Raw genomic sequence first — 16,911 nt, forward strand, 5'->3', positions numbered from 1 at the left:
ATATATATATATATATATATATATATATATATATATATATATAACCATTGCCTCGCTGTCTAGAAGGAGACGTTGGGGGCAAAAAAACCACCAAACACCGCAAAGACTTTTACGACAGCAGGTTCGATACAAACACTGTCGCTTCTGTCCAAAGAAGCCGCTAGAATCAACACAAACTGAAAATTACATATAGCCACTTTAAAGAAGGGAGAACCGGTTTGTAATGTCCTTATTGTGCAAAAATGTTCTTGCCCTTAAAGTGTGAAACTTTTCCACTGCATAGTTGGGCTCAACTAGACTTAACTCGTCTTTTTTGGTTTTTTATTAGCAAAAGTTGTGGATAGGACCTTGTACTTTCTTTGGTCCTCACTTGGATGGAAGCGCAAGAACACACCCACACACACAAACTATGACTTTACTTGGGAGGACACAGCATTGACATCCCTAGTCCTAACCTTTACTTTAACCTTAACAAAGTCTCAACTGTAACACTGAAAAGTCTTAACCTTAAATGAAGAGGCAAGTCCCCACATTGTTACTATATGAACTCACTTTTGTCATAAGACAAGTCCACACACATACTAACCCATATGTTTTTTATGGCCCCAAGGGATAAGACTAATAAAACACATTTTTATACACACACACACACACACACACAATTCTATTTTGAGGGCCAGAGTTCATGCCTGACCTCGGGAGCTGACATTAAACTCTTAACTCAACATCCACTTACTTGATTTTTCCAGAGCTATTAACCACATCTCATGGTCTTCATCAGCAAATGGAGTTAGTTGTGTGTAGAGGAGTTATCATCACTTGATCTAGGTGTGAAACTTTGATCACATAACAATTGAAAGGCAATACAGTTGAAGGACAAAACCAAAAGATGAACACTCTTAAAAAGCAAGTAAGTGAACATTGAATGTCCAAATTCAGTTTATTTCTTCTGATGAGACACTGGGTTCGCTCATCTTGTTCGGGCCTTTTAAAATCCTTCACATGAAACCGTCTGAGACTGAAACGTGTGTGTACCTGTGAATGAAGTGGATTTTAGGAGGACTCTGTTCTACTGCTTACCATAATGACAAGTTGTATACTTTCAAGCCCAATTTAGTTGTTTTTTTGCTGTCTGTGAAATGGAAACAACATTGCAGATGTGATGGTGTGACAGACAGACAAGTGTTAGTACTGATAACAAGAAGGTGGTATAAGGTAAAGTGTGTTAGAGACACGCAGGAAACGTGGTGATTTGTTCCCCCTAGGGTTCGTATTTTATTCATCAGGACTTGATGCATCCAAGTATAGGATCATTCGGTTTTGGCACCTTTTTAAAGATTTCATTTTCAATTTGAACAACACATTAAAAATCAAAAAGAAACAAAGAAATGACTAAGGCTGTGTGAGTTTTTAAAAATAAAATACATACATACATATATTTTTATATATATTTATAAAGAAATCAACCAAACCATTTAAAAAAGCAGTTTTGTTCAATGTAGATTGTTCGGTTTGTCTCACAAAAGCAATAAGATAAAATATACTTAATAAATTAAAAAAAAAGTAAAACATAAGAAAAATACACATGAAAACATTAATACGTTAAACTTTAGCGTCTTTGCTTTTTTTTTTTTTCCCCTTATAATTATTCACCTTTAAAACTTAAGTTTCTCAAGAGCAGATTTGCTGTAATTTTATAGCATGCATTTTACTTCTGAAATTGTGAGTCACTTAGCTTCTCTTGTACTATCTCTTTATTTAACTTGGTTTTTTTTATTTTTGTGTTTGGCGTCCTCTTCTTTTCCTTCCCCTCTGTTCCTTCCTTTTTATTTTGTAGAAGTCGTGTTTGGAGTCTTTGTGAACTTTGACCCCCCCCTTCTGCTGGCTCTTTCTGTAAAAGGGGTTCATCTCTCCCGTTAACGACACCCCCCCCCCCCCCAAAAAAAAAAATAAAATAAAAAAGAAAGCGAACAGGGACTGAGAAAAAGACGAGAAGGTTCTTTTAAAAGAATAGATATTATTCTACTGTTAACTGTCTGCATCTGCCTTTGGTGGCGTCAGTCGCCGCGTACTGCTGCTACCTAAAGCACCGTCTCTTGTTCTCAACCTTCAACGGACAGATACTAAAAGAGTCTTTTCTCATGCCAACAGCACTCGGTTTAGTTAACTTGGTTTTTCTTCTTTTTTGCTTCGGTAAAGTCTGTAACTCTTGATTATTAACGTAATAATTTATTTATAAAAGTAATACATACATATATATATATATATATATATATATATTATATATATATATATATAGTACCTTTGTTAGAGATTACAGATTGGGCTAATTCTTACTGAATCCCAAACTGTAACAATTCACAGTTTTAATGCAAAAAAAATGAGTCTATAAATAAAAGAGTGGGAATCTGAGTGGTGGGCCTGCTGAGGGGGAGCTTGACCTGTTGCTCCAACCAAACTTGCGGGGCAAAACTGTTAAACCAAAGGGCTATGAAATCATGAAATCTATATCTCATAAAATGCCCAGATTCCCGCGCCCTGCCTTTCAGTGCCCCGGACCTCACAAACAAACCCTGCGCAAAATACGACAGATCTCCATCTCTCAGGACACCCTTGACCCATTCTCACTGTTCTGCTATTCAATCCAGGAACACAGCAGACTTGTTGGAACTCTCTCAACAATGGTAATGGCAAAGTCATGCAGCTGAACAAAAAGAACAAATGTCTATAAACATGGAAATCCATCTTCTCCTGGGACGTACTGTGCCCACAGGGGTTCTCATGTCTCCTGGTCTCCGCCGGGCTGCCCTGGCCTGTGTCGAATCCCTCATACTGGCGTAGTGCGGCGGTTGGCTGTGTTGGTCTGGCTCGAGTCTTTCAGGTCCTTCTGGATGCAGTTGTGGACTTGCAGGAAGCCGTGGTCCCTCTCAGAGTTGTAGGTGGCGGTGGGCGTGCCGGAGGACTTGAGGGTGTCCCTGGGCAGCGTGTACATGGAGATCTCCGTGGATGGCAGCGCGCTGAAGCCCTTGAGGCCCACTGGCGAGGTGTCGCGGGAGTGGGACGGGTCTGTGGAGCGGGAGGAGGAGCGCGAGCGACGTCTGTATCGGTAGCGATAGCTGGGGATTCGTGTTATGGCCGAGCCTTGGAGGTAGTCGGCTGCGCGCGCCCCTATCCGGAGCTGTCGATGGCGGTCGATGAACATGTGCACAGCCAAAACGCCCACCATCTCAGCCATGATGAAGGAGAGGGCACCAAAGTAGAAGGACCAGCCGTAAGAGTAGCTGTTCTTCTTCGAGTCGCTTTTTGAAGGGTCCCCCGCGTTGGCTGATATGTACACGATGATCCCGATGATGTTGCTCAGGCCTGAAGGGTTGGGAGGTGCAGGATGGAGAGGGATGGATTATGGGTAATGGGTTTGTGGGGAAAAGGACAAAGAAAACAAGACACAAAGTATCAATCAGGATGAGCGCATAGGCCGAGTTATTCTTAGTTTACGCTTAACCCAATGCAGTATAAATACTAAATATGGTTTGATTCATGCACTGTACACAGTGTACTAATCCTGTCCAACTCTCCATCCAACATGACTGATCTGAGACTCCTAATCTTTGCCCTTGCAGCGAGAAAAACGGCCGGCTTCCGTTCATGATGCAGATAATTTGGGACAGTATATAACATAATCATTGCATCCCATCATACATCCACATACAATGTGTGTGTGTATATATATATATATAGATATATATATATATATATATATCTATATATATATATGTATATAGATATATATATATATACTTTGACTTGTTGGTTAAGTCACACATGGAGAAATATTTGATCTAGGAAGATGGATCGGGGGGAAAGTGTGTCAGGGACACTGTATTTTTAGAGATGAGTCCCGATGGATGACTTTAGCCCAGCAACAAGATCAAGAGAAAAGAAAAGAGGACAAGATAAGGAAGAATAGAAGAAGTGGCTTGTCGCTGCAGTGCAAGTGACGACCGGTGCATGGCCTTTTTAAGTTATTGTTGGGATATAATGTTAATCACAAAAGAAGTGAGTAATGACAACTTTATGAAGGACGAGTTTGACAATATAGGAGGATTGATTTGACTTGTACTGTATGTCTGTAAGGTAAATATTAAGCTACATTCAGCAGACCACCAAGGGGAACAAGATCAGCCAACTACAACCTCTAAACTTCATTTGTTATTTGGATTAAATAAACCATATATAACGTGTTAACTAGACAGCTTTTAGAGGTGATGGTAGGCGGATTATTCTTACTTTGGACTGAGCCATGCTAATCAATTACTGGCTGTATATTTAATGGAAATGTAACACGATGGAAAGGTTAGAAACTAATTCATCTGAAATGGCTCATACATTTTGGTGGTCATTTTGTAAGTTGCTATTTTAGAACCAACAAAAGGCTTTGTGAAGCCAATGCTGGAAGCAGTCGTGGAAGTTAAAACAAGTATTTTTTTTCCTTTTATTACATAGTTTGAGGCAGACAGGAAACTGGGGGGAGAGAAAGGGACAAGAGGCACTACCGACCAGACGTTCAATAACACTGGTCTAATGCAGAGACACAAGAAACGCTTTCAACAGGTGGTTCGCCTCACCTGCAGACACAAAGAAGATTCCTGCGCTGAGGATGATGTTGTGGCGTGACTTGTAGAACTCACTGGCAGCTATACACAGGCCTCCCATGAAGAGCAGGATGACACTGAGGATGGGGAAGATGCTGGAGGCTCGCACCGCACCTGCAAATCAACGGAGGACAGACGAAAAAGGGTGGAAGGAGTGCGACGGGAGAATGGGATGGAATTTTGGTGATGAGAAAGAAGAACAACCAACAGGGGAACAACGAAAGAGGGGAAATGGCAGCGGGGGAGTGCGGGGATGAAAGAAACGAGTGTAAAGAAACAAAGAGAGAAACGTACATTAGAATCCATTTCAGCATCTGCTCCTTGTGTGTGAGCACATCCTAATCAACACCCCATCAGGCCTGTGAAAGACTCCATCAGACTCCATCAACACTGTCTAGTGAGTGTGTATCCCCACAGTGAGCCTGTTACCCAACCTTATGTAATCACACCGCTTGACTCTCCCCCCCCCCCCCCCTCTCTCTCTGTGCACACTTCTCTGCAGACCACAGAGCTAACAGGCTGCTTTGTGTAGCATTGTGTGAATGGCAGTCAACAGAAGTGCTACGGGGCTCTGGCATGTACTGTATATGAGCCGGGATTGCAGGGCAGAGGGATGCAGCCCGGGTCCAAAACAGCGTCCTTGCAGCTAAAAGGGGAAGAGGTACAGTATGATGTTACTTTTGAGGTCAAGCCAGGGTCAGAAAAGAGCTGCGCCCACAGGTGTCAGGTAAAATTAGAGTCATATTTGAGTTCAAGAAGCAGACAGTTGTTGGGAAACAATGAGTAAGTCTCCCCCAACTTGTCCATTTGTTTTAGTCACCTCCAGACATCCTTTCATACACTACCTCCCCTCCATCTTGTCCCCCTCTCTACTGTTTAACATGCACACTTAAACTTTCATCAAGCTGGTTAAATTTTCACCACTTCATCTCATCTCCTCACGTGGCTGCCGCCTCAGCACTTTCCCGGCTTCTCCCCAAACTGCTGACGCCGGGCTGGGTGGCCCTGTACTGAACTCGGCCGCCTGCACCTCCACAGGGACCCGCCGAGGCCCATCTGCCTGCCTACCTGCTGTCATTCAATGCCCACCCCCACCCAGTAACCCTTCTCAAAGGGATTCACTTATCCTCTACTTATCCTCTACCCCCACCCACAATACCCTAAGGCTTTGTTGCACCCGGCTCGGTGGGCAAGCCACCCTTAGCCCACAGGCGGGCTGATAGGCAGCAGTCAACAGCTGCAGTGGAAGAGAGCGCCAAGCGGTGGCCACGGCTGGCTGGATCATCTCTTACCCTCCACTGGGCTCAGCAGCAACCACAGCGAGACCAGTGCCCGTATGGCTCCGTGTGCTGCTTCATACTGTATGGGCTATTGTGCTACATGCATCCAAACATTAAGATGCTATTCACACAATTATTAATTATTATTATTAATTAGCTCCATTGTTTCAATGGGAAGGCCAGCACTGTGTTTGTGTGTGGCTTTAATGCTAGCACGTAAAGACTAAACATTTTTATAATATCCCTTTTAAAGGTGCTCTGAGCGATGTCATGCGATATTTAGGCTACAACATTTTTTGTCATATACGGCAAACATCTCCTCACTGCAAACACAACAAAAATGAACAGGCCAACCTGCACCACGAAGCATACACAAACAGTGTTCCAGCCAATAACCGACAAGAAGGATTTGGGGCTGGGGGTTGGGGGTCAACAACGAGTGCCGTCACCCAACATTGTGTAGAGCACCTTTAATTAAAACCTGCTCCAGCCATGTTGTAATGGGAAAATGGAATGAAAAAATTATTTTGGTTAAAAGTTGAGACGTGTTTTACCGTGATGGGTGAAACTTTTTCTTCAAAATATTTTTAATACAATACTTCCAGTCACAGATAAACAGACAATAGACAATTTACCCTTCTTTTTTTAACACGTATGCATATGCACACGGACACATACTGTATATACACACATAAAGAACAAAAGTAATCAAAAAAACAAAAACACTCTAATAAGAATGATGGAGAAAATATTTTAATTAAATCAGAATACCGTGGAACAAACAATGAACAACCCTCCCACCCACACCCCCACTCAACTCACCACGACCAACACACATATTACAGTTATTTATGCAAAAACATGCACACATTCAATTGGGTAGTACTTCTAAAGTTGTGAAATAGGAAATAAAGGGTTGCCATCTATGGAAAAATTTGACTGTACATCCTCTCAACGTGTATTTCAGTTTAAAAAAATACATGATGTCTTTGAGCCACCGGGAGATAGAAGGATACTTCAGCAGAATTCCAATGTAACAATCAGGAGCACCTTGCTAGCCAGGATGTGAAAGCTATAATGTCCTTTTGTGTAGGGTTAAGTGCACGTGAGGGGTCAGGAACCCGAAATATAGCAACCAGAGGGCAAGGCTGGAGAATTACTCCAAGAACAGAGGACATAATAGTGAAATAACTCTCCCAGAAACCTTTCAAATGAAACTGATTCTTTTTACAATAGCGGGTCCTTTGAGTTGAATGTAAATCAAACCTTTTGAAATTTATTAGTAATTGCAAAATATGCCATCTTAGATATGACAGTTTCTCTGTGGCACTCTTCAATGCATTACCAGTCATCATGTACAACTTTTCATAAGATAACATTTTAATGCATTGATTCAGCATCACATTTGAATGTAGGTTGGCTGTGTAAGATCAATACGATGTTACAGAAATGTGATTTGACTGCACCGAGACGGTGACTCTGCGGCACCCCTGTGGCAGGCAGCGTGAGCAGTACCTTACGATAACAGCGAGTGCGTAGGCAGAATGAGTGTGACTCATAAGCATTAGGTACGTTCAACATGCTGACCGGGCACATAACAGACACTTAAAAAGAGCTTTTCGCCAATCACTGGTGTTGTAAGCCAATTAAAATACTTTCTTTGACTGTAATGTCCCTTAAGTTCCAACATCACACTTGTCTACATCGCATATTGGACCACGATTAGCATCTTATGTGACATCTTCGAATTGAATTGAATTGAAAAAGATGTGATGTTTGGTAAAGATTTTGGTGTCCCATGATGATCTAAATGCTGGTTCAGAGGCATTTATAGCAATAAGGCAGCAGGGAAAGAAATGTTGACGTACATGACGGCTACAGAGATTCTTCTCATACTTACTGTACAGAAGGAAGCGTGAGTAGTTCACAGGTTTATATTCAGGTTCATGTGTGAAAACTGCATACATTAAGAACTAGACTAAATATTTATTTTTTGGCATGATGTGAAAAGGTCCTGAGGCTGGTAACATCAATCTATTTGTCCAACATTTGGTCCAACTACTGATCACATTGGGGGGGAAATTTCATACAGTTCTTTGCCATATGAGGGAGAATACTTAGGATTTCAGTCACCCTGTAACCTTTCCGCCTGTGCCACCATCAGGTCAAAACTTTTCTCTTGGAATATCGTGCACAAGAAATAACAAAATCTAATGGAGAGATGAACATGAAATGTGCTAACCACAGTCATGAGTTCCAGAGGATTGAACACAAGATATTTCATTTTCTAATGGGCAAGTTGGCAGAACATTTAGTGGACAAAGAAACTGAAACAATACATTTTCATCCTAGGTTATAGGTAATTACACTGATGGTTCTGATACCTGTACATGCGTATTTGCCGATAACGAGTACTGATCCAATATCAGTGTGTAATATATATAAATATTGAATGTAACCTGAGCTACCAACTGAGCTATCAGGGCGCCCAGTGTGTCATATACTATATATTTATGTTTTAACAGGTGTATACTTCTATCCCTGTATGGATGAGATATGATTTCTATCTTTGTTGTTGGTCTGGCTCAGGTTAAACTCTTTGTGAAACATGAACAAACACAAACAATGATCGCCACAGAACTAATTTTTTTTATCCAGTTTGACAGTCAGTTATAATGGAAAAAGAACATAAACTACTTTAACTTTAACTACTCTACTTCCCGATACCAGTGTTTTAGGCAGTATCGGAGACAATACCGATACTGGTATTGGTATCGGAACATCTCTAATGATTAGAAGTGAATAATCCATACGATCATTCTGTCAAACAGTTTTGTAATATGGGCTATAATACCATGACGCTTGTGGTCCACCACACTCATGGCTTTTTTTAATTTAGTCTTTAGTGCAATACTTATTACATAAATTAATTATTCTATCATCACATTTGTGTGTTTCTGTGTATAAAACCTTAACCTTGACTCAACAATAACGGCGGACTGATCCATCTGTTTTATCATTATGGGATGGAAGCTGAAGAGCGTTTTGGCATCACTAGCGAGCACCTTTAATGAATGTGTTTTTGACCCGACCCCTTAATGGGTCTGCTCCCTCTGCCCCAGGTTCTCATCATGCCATCATTCAGCATCATGATGGGCTTATCACTTTCTTGAACCTTGACGGAAACAGCCCCAGCGTCGCAACCTGTGTGATGGAGAAGACTTTAATGCTCTGTCGCTGTCTGCTGAACACAGCCGTCTTCGCCACCTCTCAAATCTTTTCTTTCCCTCTTGCTTCTCTTAATTCACACTCCGTCAAAGCACGAGACGATTTCAAATCTAAAGTGTCGTTTCGTCCTACCCCTGTCCTTCCCTGTACCCCTCTCTCACATGTCTCCATGCGCGACCAGTGGGGATTGTGGGGTTTAGGGTTACCGGTGAGGTAAATTGATTAAATATTAAGTTGTCCTGAGAGTTGACCCTGCTCCTGTGTCCCACTCTAAATGCATCACTCTTTCCCCGTCTGTGCCTCCATCCCGTCAACCCTGAAGATATTGACATGGTTGTTCACAGCACATTACCTGGGAGAAGGCACAGGGGTTATTTTTCATCCATCAGCGTCATTTGCGGAGACAAAAGAGAAATAGAGGGCCGGACTAAATATATTGATTGTTGACAGAGGGGCTGATCTCAAGGTGACACCAAAGTTTAAGAACCCTCAGAGAGGTTTTGTTGCAGCCAAATGCAGAGACAAAATGGTTTGAAGTGTTTAAACACTTGATCATGTGTCATTCCAGCTGTTGGACTTAGACCTGATTACAATGAGGGGATTTATTATTTCATTTCACCTTTATGCTGGCCTTCACATACATCGTTTTATTCACCAAATGTGATCTCATTGTGGTCATGATTTAGCCCACAAATAGTACTGGTAACATGTTTTAATTGTGTCCATTTTGTTCCAAATTAACAGCTGTCTGTTTTAGTTGTGTTAAGCTATTGTTAAGCCTTCACAATGTAACACAGCCTCATGCTGTAGCCTACTTTGTGTAGCTATGATCCATTACATCACGGCCACAAACGAGAGCATAAGACCCTGGTGAAAAAATACCACAATGTCCCTTTAAGTTGAAAAACAAAACCCGCAATAAAATAGTATTATTATTGCATGTATTATGTATTGTTTTTATTTGTTAACTAATTGTGTAGATGCTGAATCATACTGCCATAAACAGTTAATGCTAAATAACTGTCAATAGTATCCCATGTTAGTCTAAACTCTTATTCTCCTCCCACTGAGCTATCTATAATAACACTCAGCAGTAAAAGGTGGTCCCCCTTAAAAAAATCACAATATATAAAAATACAACTGCAGACTATTAGCAATATCAAATTATATGAAGATCAGCCTCCACTTTATACAGCCCATATTTTTGGAATCCTTCTCAAAAAAACGTGTTAAATCCAAAGATATAACAATAATAACTTGGACTCGAGTAGCACCTTTCATGGTACCCAAGGTCTCTTAACAAAGGGGGGGGGGGGATTAATATTTTCACTATTATAAACCTGAAAATAAGCATGATATAGGACCTTTTGAAGAATTGCAAACAACCCAGAGTGTTTTTTTTTCCGCCTATCCCAGAATGCCTCTGTGGTGTACAGAAGAACTCTGTGTGGCAGCTGGTCTCTGCAGAACGAGCGCCTCAGGTTTGGAGAGCATCTGAAAGCAGCGATGGGTTCTTGTGATGTCGGAACTTTCCGGGCCAACAGGATCCAACTCGTTTGCGTGGCTTCGAGGATCGGCTGGCCCGCAGTGCTTCTCCGGTCCGACGCGTCCTCTGTAGTAACGTCCATGTTATAGCAGCAAATTTAAAAAGTGCAGTGGCCTTCACAGTGGCCCCCCAGCATGCACTGTTCCTTCCCTGGGACAGGGTTTGCTTTCCCTTGGTTTGTCAGACCGTGCTCTATCTGGCTGCGGAGCGTGTCTCGTAGCGCACATATAAAGCTCAGACTGCCGGGTGTCCGAGGCTGCTTGTTGCCGGGCCGACGATTGGAATTGTTGAAGGAAGACGGGACAATAACTATGCCCCGAGGCAGTGAGGCTGCATCTATCTGAGAGGCCACCTATTTAAAATCCATCCTTCCTCAACACATTCAGGAGGTTTCACATCTTCACTTCCCATCTTTTAAGGCGCGGCTGTCAGAGTTTTGGATCCTGCCTGGAGGGATGTTTAAGCATAGCAGCACCCTGGGGGGGGGAGGCAGGCAGAGAGACTGACAGGCTGACAGATAGACAGGGAAGTCTCTGCTGTGGATGGGTTAGTTCTGTGTTTAACAGCCCTGCACAGAGACAAATACATTGATTTGTAGATATATCGAGCTGATGTGAAGACCTTTTATTAAACACCAGCTTTTGGCTTATAATGTCAGCCACAAAAACCTGCAATGAAATGTGATTTTTTTTTCTTCTCCCTTTCGTTTATTTGACTTGTTTTAGCAGCTCATAACTTCAATATGAAATAAATATGAAATCAATAAGAAATAAATGATAACGCCAATTAAAAGCTAAAATATTAAAAGAAGCGTACATTAACTTTAGTCTTGTAGTGGGTGATAATTTGAACAAAATAACAAAAAATGTATAATTTCATGTTTATTTTTTAAGCCTGTGTTACATTAATAAACACAGGGCATTTGTGCTTCTCTTAGTACAGGATGCAACTTAATAAATACAAAATATTTATTTTTGTTTGATCGTTAATAAAAGAAGAAGGTCACATTTGGGCCCATTTTTGGCAAACTATATCTTTTAGTATTTAGTAAGTATTCAGATAATTTCCTGAAGTAAAAGTACTAATAAAACACTGCAGAAATACTCCATAAAGTTAAATCCTTCAGTAAAATGTGTTAGAACTTTATTTATGGTGAATCATCTCAAAGGCTTATTGCTAAAAAAGAATTTCCAGTAACTTTGGGCATGTTCATTAACTGTATCCTACATGTAACAAATTGACAGCGTGTAGAGAAGGGTGAGCGCCCATTATCTCACCCAGGATGAAGTAGGGTGAAGTATGAAGGATATTCGAGCTGCTGGGACGGCTACAACCCTGCGAAAAGAGTTGTGGCCACACTCCTGTGCGTTAAAACCCTCTCAGTCTCCAGCTGCTACAAAACAACGACCCCATCCAAATGAAAGCTTTGACCTCGGTGCTAATCGCTAACGACAGCGCCGACCTCCGCAGCATCTTGTCTTTCTGAAGCCCTCGCCTCGGCCCACATCAAAGGATGCTCCAGGGAGCCCTGTGATTAGCACTAAGGTCTGCATCTTGATTTGGGTCGAGGTCGCGAACACAGAGAGCGGTGCATCTTCGGTTTCTCCCCCCCCCCCCGTGATACCCACATTCATGTGACACCAAATTAAAGAGTGTTTCTGGGGCTGAACACCAAATCTGCATTCGGCTGGTTACACAGTACACTGTGTTTCAACATGTGCGATGCCATGTTCATCTGCTACGCTCTGCGGTGCCCAGCTACGTCCTGCTGTGCCTTGTAATGCCGCACAGCGCCCTGCTATGCCATGAACTACTACAAAGAACTACTACAAACTACTATTTTTTCTATATTTGTTATTTCCACTCTTCACTCTAACCCCAACCGGCCCGTCAGACACCGCCTACCAAGAGCCTGGCTCTGTCCGAGGTTTCTGCCTATAAGGAAGTTTTTCCTCGCCACTGTTAGAACTGTTGGGTCCTTGTAAATTCTGGAGTGTGGTCTAGACCTACTCTATCTGTAAAGTGTCTCGAGAAAACACTTGTTATGAATTGATACTATAAATAAAATTGAATTGAATTGAAATTGAAATGAAATGTAGAGCTAATGCAAAACATCGATCTTCGCTAAACTCCCTTTTTCGAGCTGCAACGCCCGATCTTAGCTTGGCGACTGTCAACTATCTCAAGAGTTTGGACGGTGGTGTCTTTTATTTAACCATTCCAAAATCAAAAAATACTTGTGCAAAAGTGAAATTAACACCCGCCCACGCACCAAATGAAACTGTCAATCTAGCTGTCACATCGGCAGGTAGCCAATGAGAATTGAGAACTGCTTGTGTTACTTCCAAAGACGTAAGGGATGCTACTAACCAACTAAGTACCTTATTTTGTGGGGTTACAGGTTACGCTAGAAATATGTTTAGGACTGGAACATGGGAGCTAAGATATTGCCACTAAACACTCCTCACTCCCACATCCAGCAACTCCCTGCGGCCCTGCAGCGATTCCTTCCCTCCCCTCCAGTCCCAGATCCCGCCCACTTGCTCACCTGTTCCCGCTTTCCTCATCAGCCCTGCAGATATTTAACCAGCCTCAGATTGTCAAATATGCTTTGTCGCTTCTTCTCTTTGCCATCTAGCCGCTGAAACCTGAAACATGTGACCTGATGGTTTTTGACCTCTGCCTGATATTTTGGGAATATGGATTTCCCGCTTGCCCGCATTTGTTTACCTTTTCTGGTTTTGACCCTTCCTGTCTCATTAATCTGTAAGCTTATGTACCTCCAGGTTTTTCAATATATCCCTGAACTGTATCAGTCTGCCTGCAGTGACAGCATTTGGGTCCTTTCCCTGCTGCCCCGTTTTCACCAGCCGTGACACTTCATTTCCAACTCCAGTTAAACTTATGTTGGATTTACTGCGTATGTGTCACGCTTAGAGCGGAAAGCTTGACAGGCAGCGTCAGTGAAATCTAACTTTGCGCATCTTTTTACTGACGGAATATAGTTCAGCTGCATTTACATTTATAGGATAAATACCAGTAAGGTTCAACTCAAATGAGACAGAATCTTTGAAGGCAAAGAAAAACAAAATTGCATCTTTTCTCCAACTCTTAACTGATTTCAATTCCTACTGTTTGCCTCGTGATGATTGGCACTTTCTATTTACCACCACTATCACTGGCTGTTTTCCTGTCAGTAGCCGAAATGAGAACTGGCACACGAGTTTACCCAGATGGGAGGAAATCTCATTTACTTTGATTTTATTGAGCAAGAACACTGAATATTGTCAGTATTTGGTTTACCCGATCCTTCAAATACACTCGTAGGAAAAGGCGAGTAGTTACCCCAGATGAAGTAAGGGAGGATGGGAGAATGAAAGTCAGAATCTAAATTTAAAGTTCTGGCTTCACCAGTTATGATTTAGGTGTGTCCCATTAAAGGGGAAAGTAGTTTGTGATTTATTTAGATCACCTGTCTGTTGATCAATTTGAAAAAAAAAGCACATGAAATCCTCTTTAAGCTAACGTGGATTGTCACAATACAGTACAGTGAGGAGGTTACTTTTGAAATGAGCAATGCATCATACATTAAAGGAATAGTTAACATATTGGGAAAAGCAAGCAAGGCCAGCCAACCGTTAAAAACACAACTTTTCACCTATATACTTTGATGTTCCCACAGATTAAACAAATTATATAAAGTGTTAATTAGTCATCTTTAGAGGTGCTCGTAGGTGGATTTGTATTAACTTCTGGACAGAACCAGGCTAGCTGTTTCCCCCGGTTTCTAGTCTTTCTGCTAAGCTAAGCTAACATACGGCTGGCAGTTGATTCATATTTCCCGTATAGATAGTGTGGTGATAGAGTGGTGTCGAGCTTGTCATCTAACTATTGACAAGAATGTGAGTAGGTAAAACCCACAAACACTGAGTAACACTGACTGCATTTGGTCTTTTCACAGGGCCCACCTGGCCTGTTGTCGGCCGCACCCATAGACAGTAAAATGAATGGACACAGCGACCTCATAGACTTCCATGGAGACCAGTGAAGTCTTTTAAAAGCTCTGTTCCGGTGAGGGCTGAGTGTTACTGCGCAGCCTCCAACTGGGCTTGATGACGTAGATGTGACGTGAGCAACCTGTCTTAACAATGTAAGTCTTGTGGTAGCTGTGCCAAGAGAAATCTGTTTGTGGATAAATGTTACTTAATATGAATTCACGTGCCACATACCGTATAGTATTTCCAATCATTTAAAACGTTGCTGAAATATTTTGTTCCGATGCTTTAATGGACTCTCTATGGGCTTCTCCCTTGACTGTATGCCTCCACGTCCCCCCGGATTGCCTGCGAGCTTCTCCTGTCAATACAGCAATTTGTCTGGTGTGCGACAGACAGTCGCGTGGTTATGACACAGTCGTTTGCTTATTTTTACAAAACTTTCTGCTACGGAGCCATAACGTGAGATACAAGGTAACGGAGCCTTTTATACATTGTCATGTTTCTTTAGAAATAAACAATGGACAAATAGTCTTTAAACCCTTCAGACGTAAAGTTATTCATTGTCAAAAAGACGTCAAAATGAATGGCAGTCAATAGTATGCTAGTGGCAGGTGATGGCTTGTTAACTCCCATAAGAGGTACGCTTTCGGGGTGCTTGCTTACCTCCTTTGCTGCTCTGAGGTAGGAGGAGCTGAGTGACGAAAGCCGGTTAGCCTCGCCCACAGCCCGGACCTGTCAGCATGCGTGCCAACCTGCTCCCAGAGGCACAGGGTGATAGCGGATACTGTGTGTACTGTATTGATTGGCACGGCTGCAGCTCAGGCTGGTGTCTGAGCGCTGGCACTCTTCAGCGCTGGCTGGCAAACGACCTAATGAGACTCAACACCCATGCAGGCCGCGTGGCGGGGTTTCTGCAGCAGCTAGTCCTCCTCAGTGCTACTGTGGCTTCACTCATGCAACCTGAGTAACATTAGGGTAAATAATCTGAATATTTAAATCATGTGGTGCAACCAAGACTCGCACTGTTGCTGTAATTTCCCAGAACACCAGGAAACAAATGCACAAGGGAGCAGAAGAGTCAATCCACCAATGGGTTAGTAGTACTTATACGTCCTGTAAATAAAACTAGCAATACTACAGTACAGTGTAGAAATACAATACTGTTACAAAAGCTTTAATAAAAAACGTTATAAGCATCAATTACCTAAAGTAAAGTACTCATAATGCAGAATGGCCCATATCAGAAAGCACTATCATTGGATTATGATTATTGACGCATTATGTTTCATCTCTTTATTGTTGCAGCTGGTAGAGCTCATTTTAACTACTTCATGAACAAGCTGGTATCTTAGTTGAATATATTTTGCATAATCTAAATCTGCAAAGTAACGTCAAAATGGAAAAGAAAAATTTACACAGTTTCCCTCTGAGAAGTTGAAGTATGAGATACCATATGATAGAAATACTCAAGTAAGATACGAGTACCTTAAAACTGAGTAAAATACTTGAGTAAATTAGTAAATTTGTTTATGTAATAAAGGACACTGGCCGTATTATTAAAATAATAATCAGGAAACATTCAATTTTCCTGTTGAATATAAGATAACAACAGTGTATTTATCCACATATCTCAAACGATATTAGAGCAGAAGGAGCTGTAGTGATAGTAGGAACGGGAAACACAAGACTAATGGTATATAGGTGTGAAGTTAGCCTAAATCAAGACCAGAGTTACTAAATCATCCACTGCATTTTTGTTTTCTTGTCCACGACATCCCCAGAGCTCTGTGGAGCTTTGCTTTCTATTAGAATGAAAGAAAATACAAGGTCAGGTTTAAGCCCCTTTTTTGGCAAACTATAGCTTGTGTCCCATCTTTTTATATTCCACTGACATCCATAAACATAACTTGCACAATATCCTCGGTCTCTTTACACCCTCCATCCTTCCCTCTCTGTCTTACTTACTTTCTCTCCTTCTCTCTTTCATTGACAGGGCTGAGAGGAAATTAGCATTGGCTCTTAATCAGCCTCCCCCAGCCCAGAATGTGCTGATGTGCAGGACAGGGTCATGCTAATCAGGTGCCTCAGCTCCCAGGCACATTGATTTAATACTACAAACGCTTATTAATCCCCTCCACACCTCCTCTTCCTCAATACTGAGCCCTTGCATCGTCCTCGTTCTGACCAAGAGGCTTGTTCCCCCCCCC

General features: G+C 41.9%; 1 protein-coding gene across 2 annotated transcripts in view; it reads right to left on the reverse strand.

Moving 5' to 3' along the window:
* Positions 1-1,248: 1,248 nt before the first annotated feature.
* Positions 1,249-16,911, reverse strand: part of cacng2a (calcium channel, voltage-dependent, gamma subunit 2a) — a 69,502-nt gene continuing 53,839 nt past the window's right edge. Inside the window, exons 3-5 of one of the 2 annotated variants that reach the window (XR_004335237.1) lie at positions 4,626-4,766; positions 2,091-3,363; positions 1,249-2,046 (exon numbers count right to left, since the gene is read on the reverse strand). Coding sequence is in view for 1 of the 2 variants with exons in the window: in XM_032537073.1 (XP_032392964.1) it covers positions 2,828-3,363; positions 4,626-4,766 (677 nt within the window). In the remaining variant the exon portion in view is untranslated. Of the gene's footprint in view, positions 3,364-4,625; positions 4,767-16,911 lie in introns of both variants that reach the window. The other variant, XM_032537073.1, reaches the window with a different exon arrangement.

The sequence above is a fragment of the Etheostoma spectabile genome, chromosome 15 (genome assembly GCF_008692095.1).
Source record: "Etheostoma spectabile isolate EspeVRDwgs_2016 chromosome 15, UIUC_Espe_1.0, whole genome shotgun sequence".
Lineage (NCBI taxonomy): Eukaryota > Metazoa > Chordata > Actinopteri > Perciformes > Percidae > Etheostoma > Etheostoma spectabile.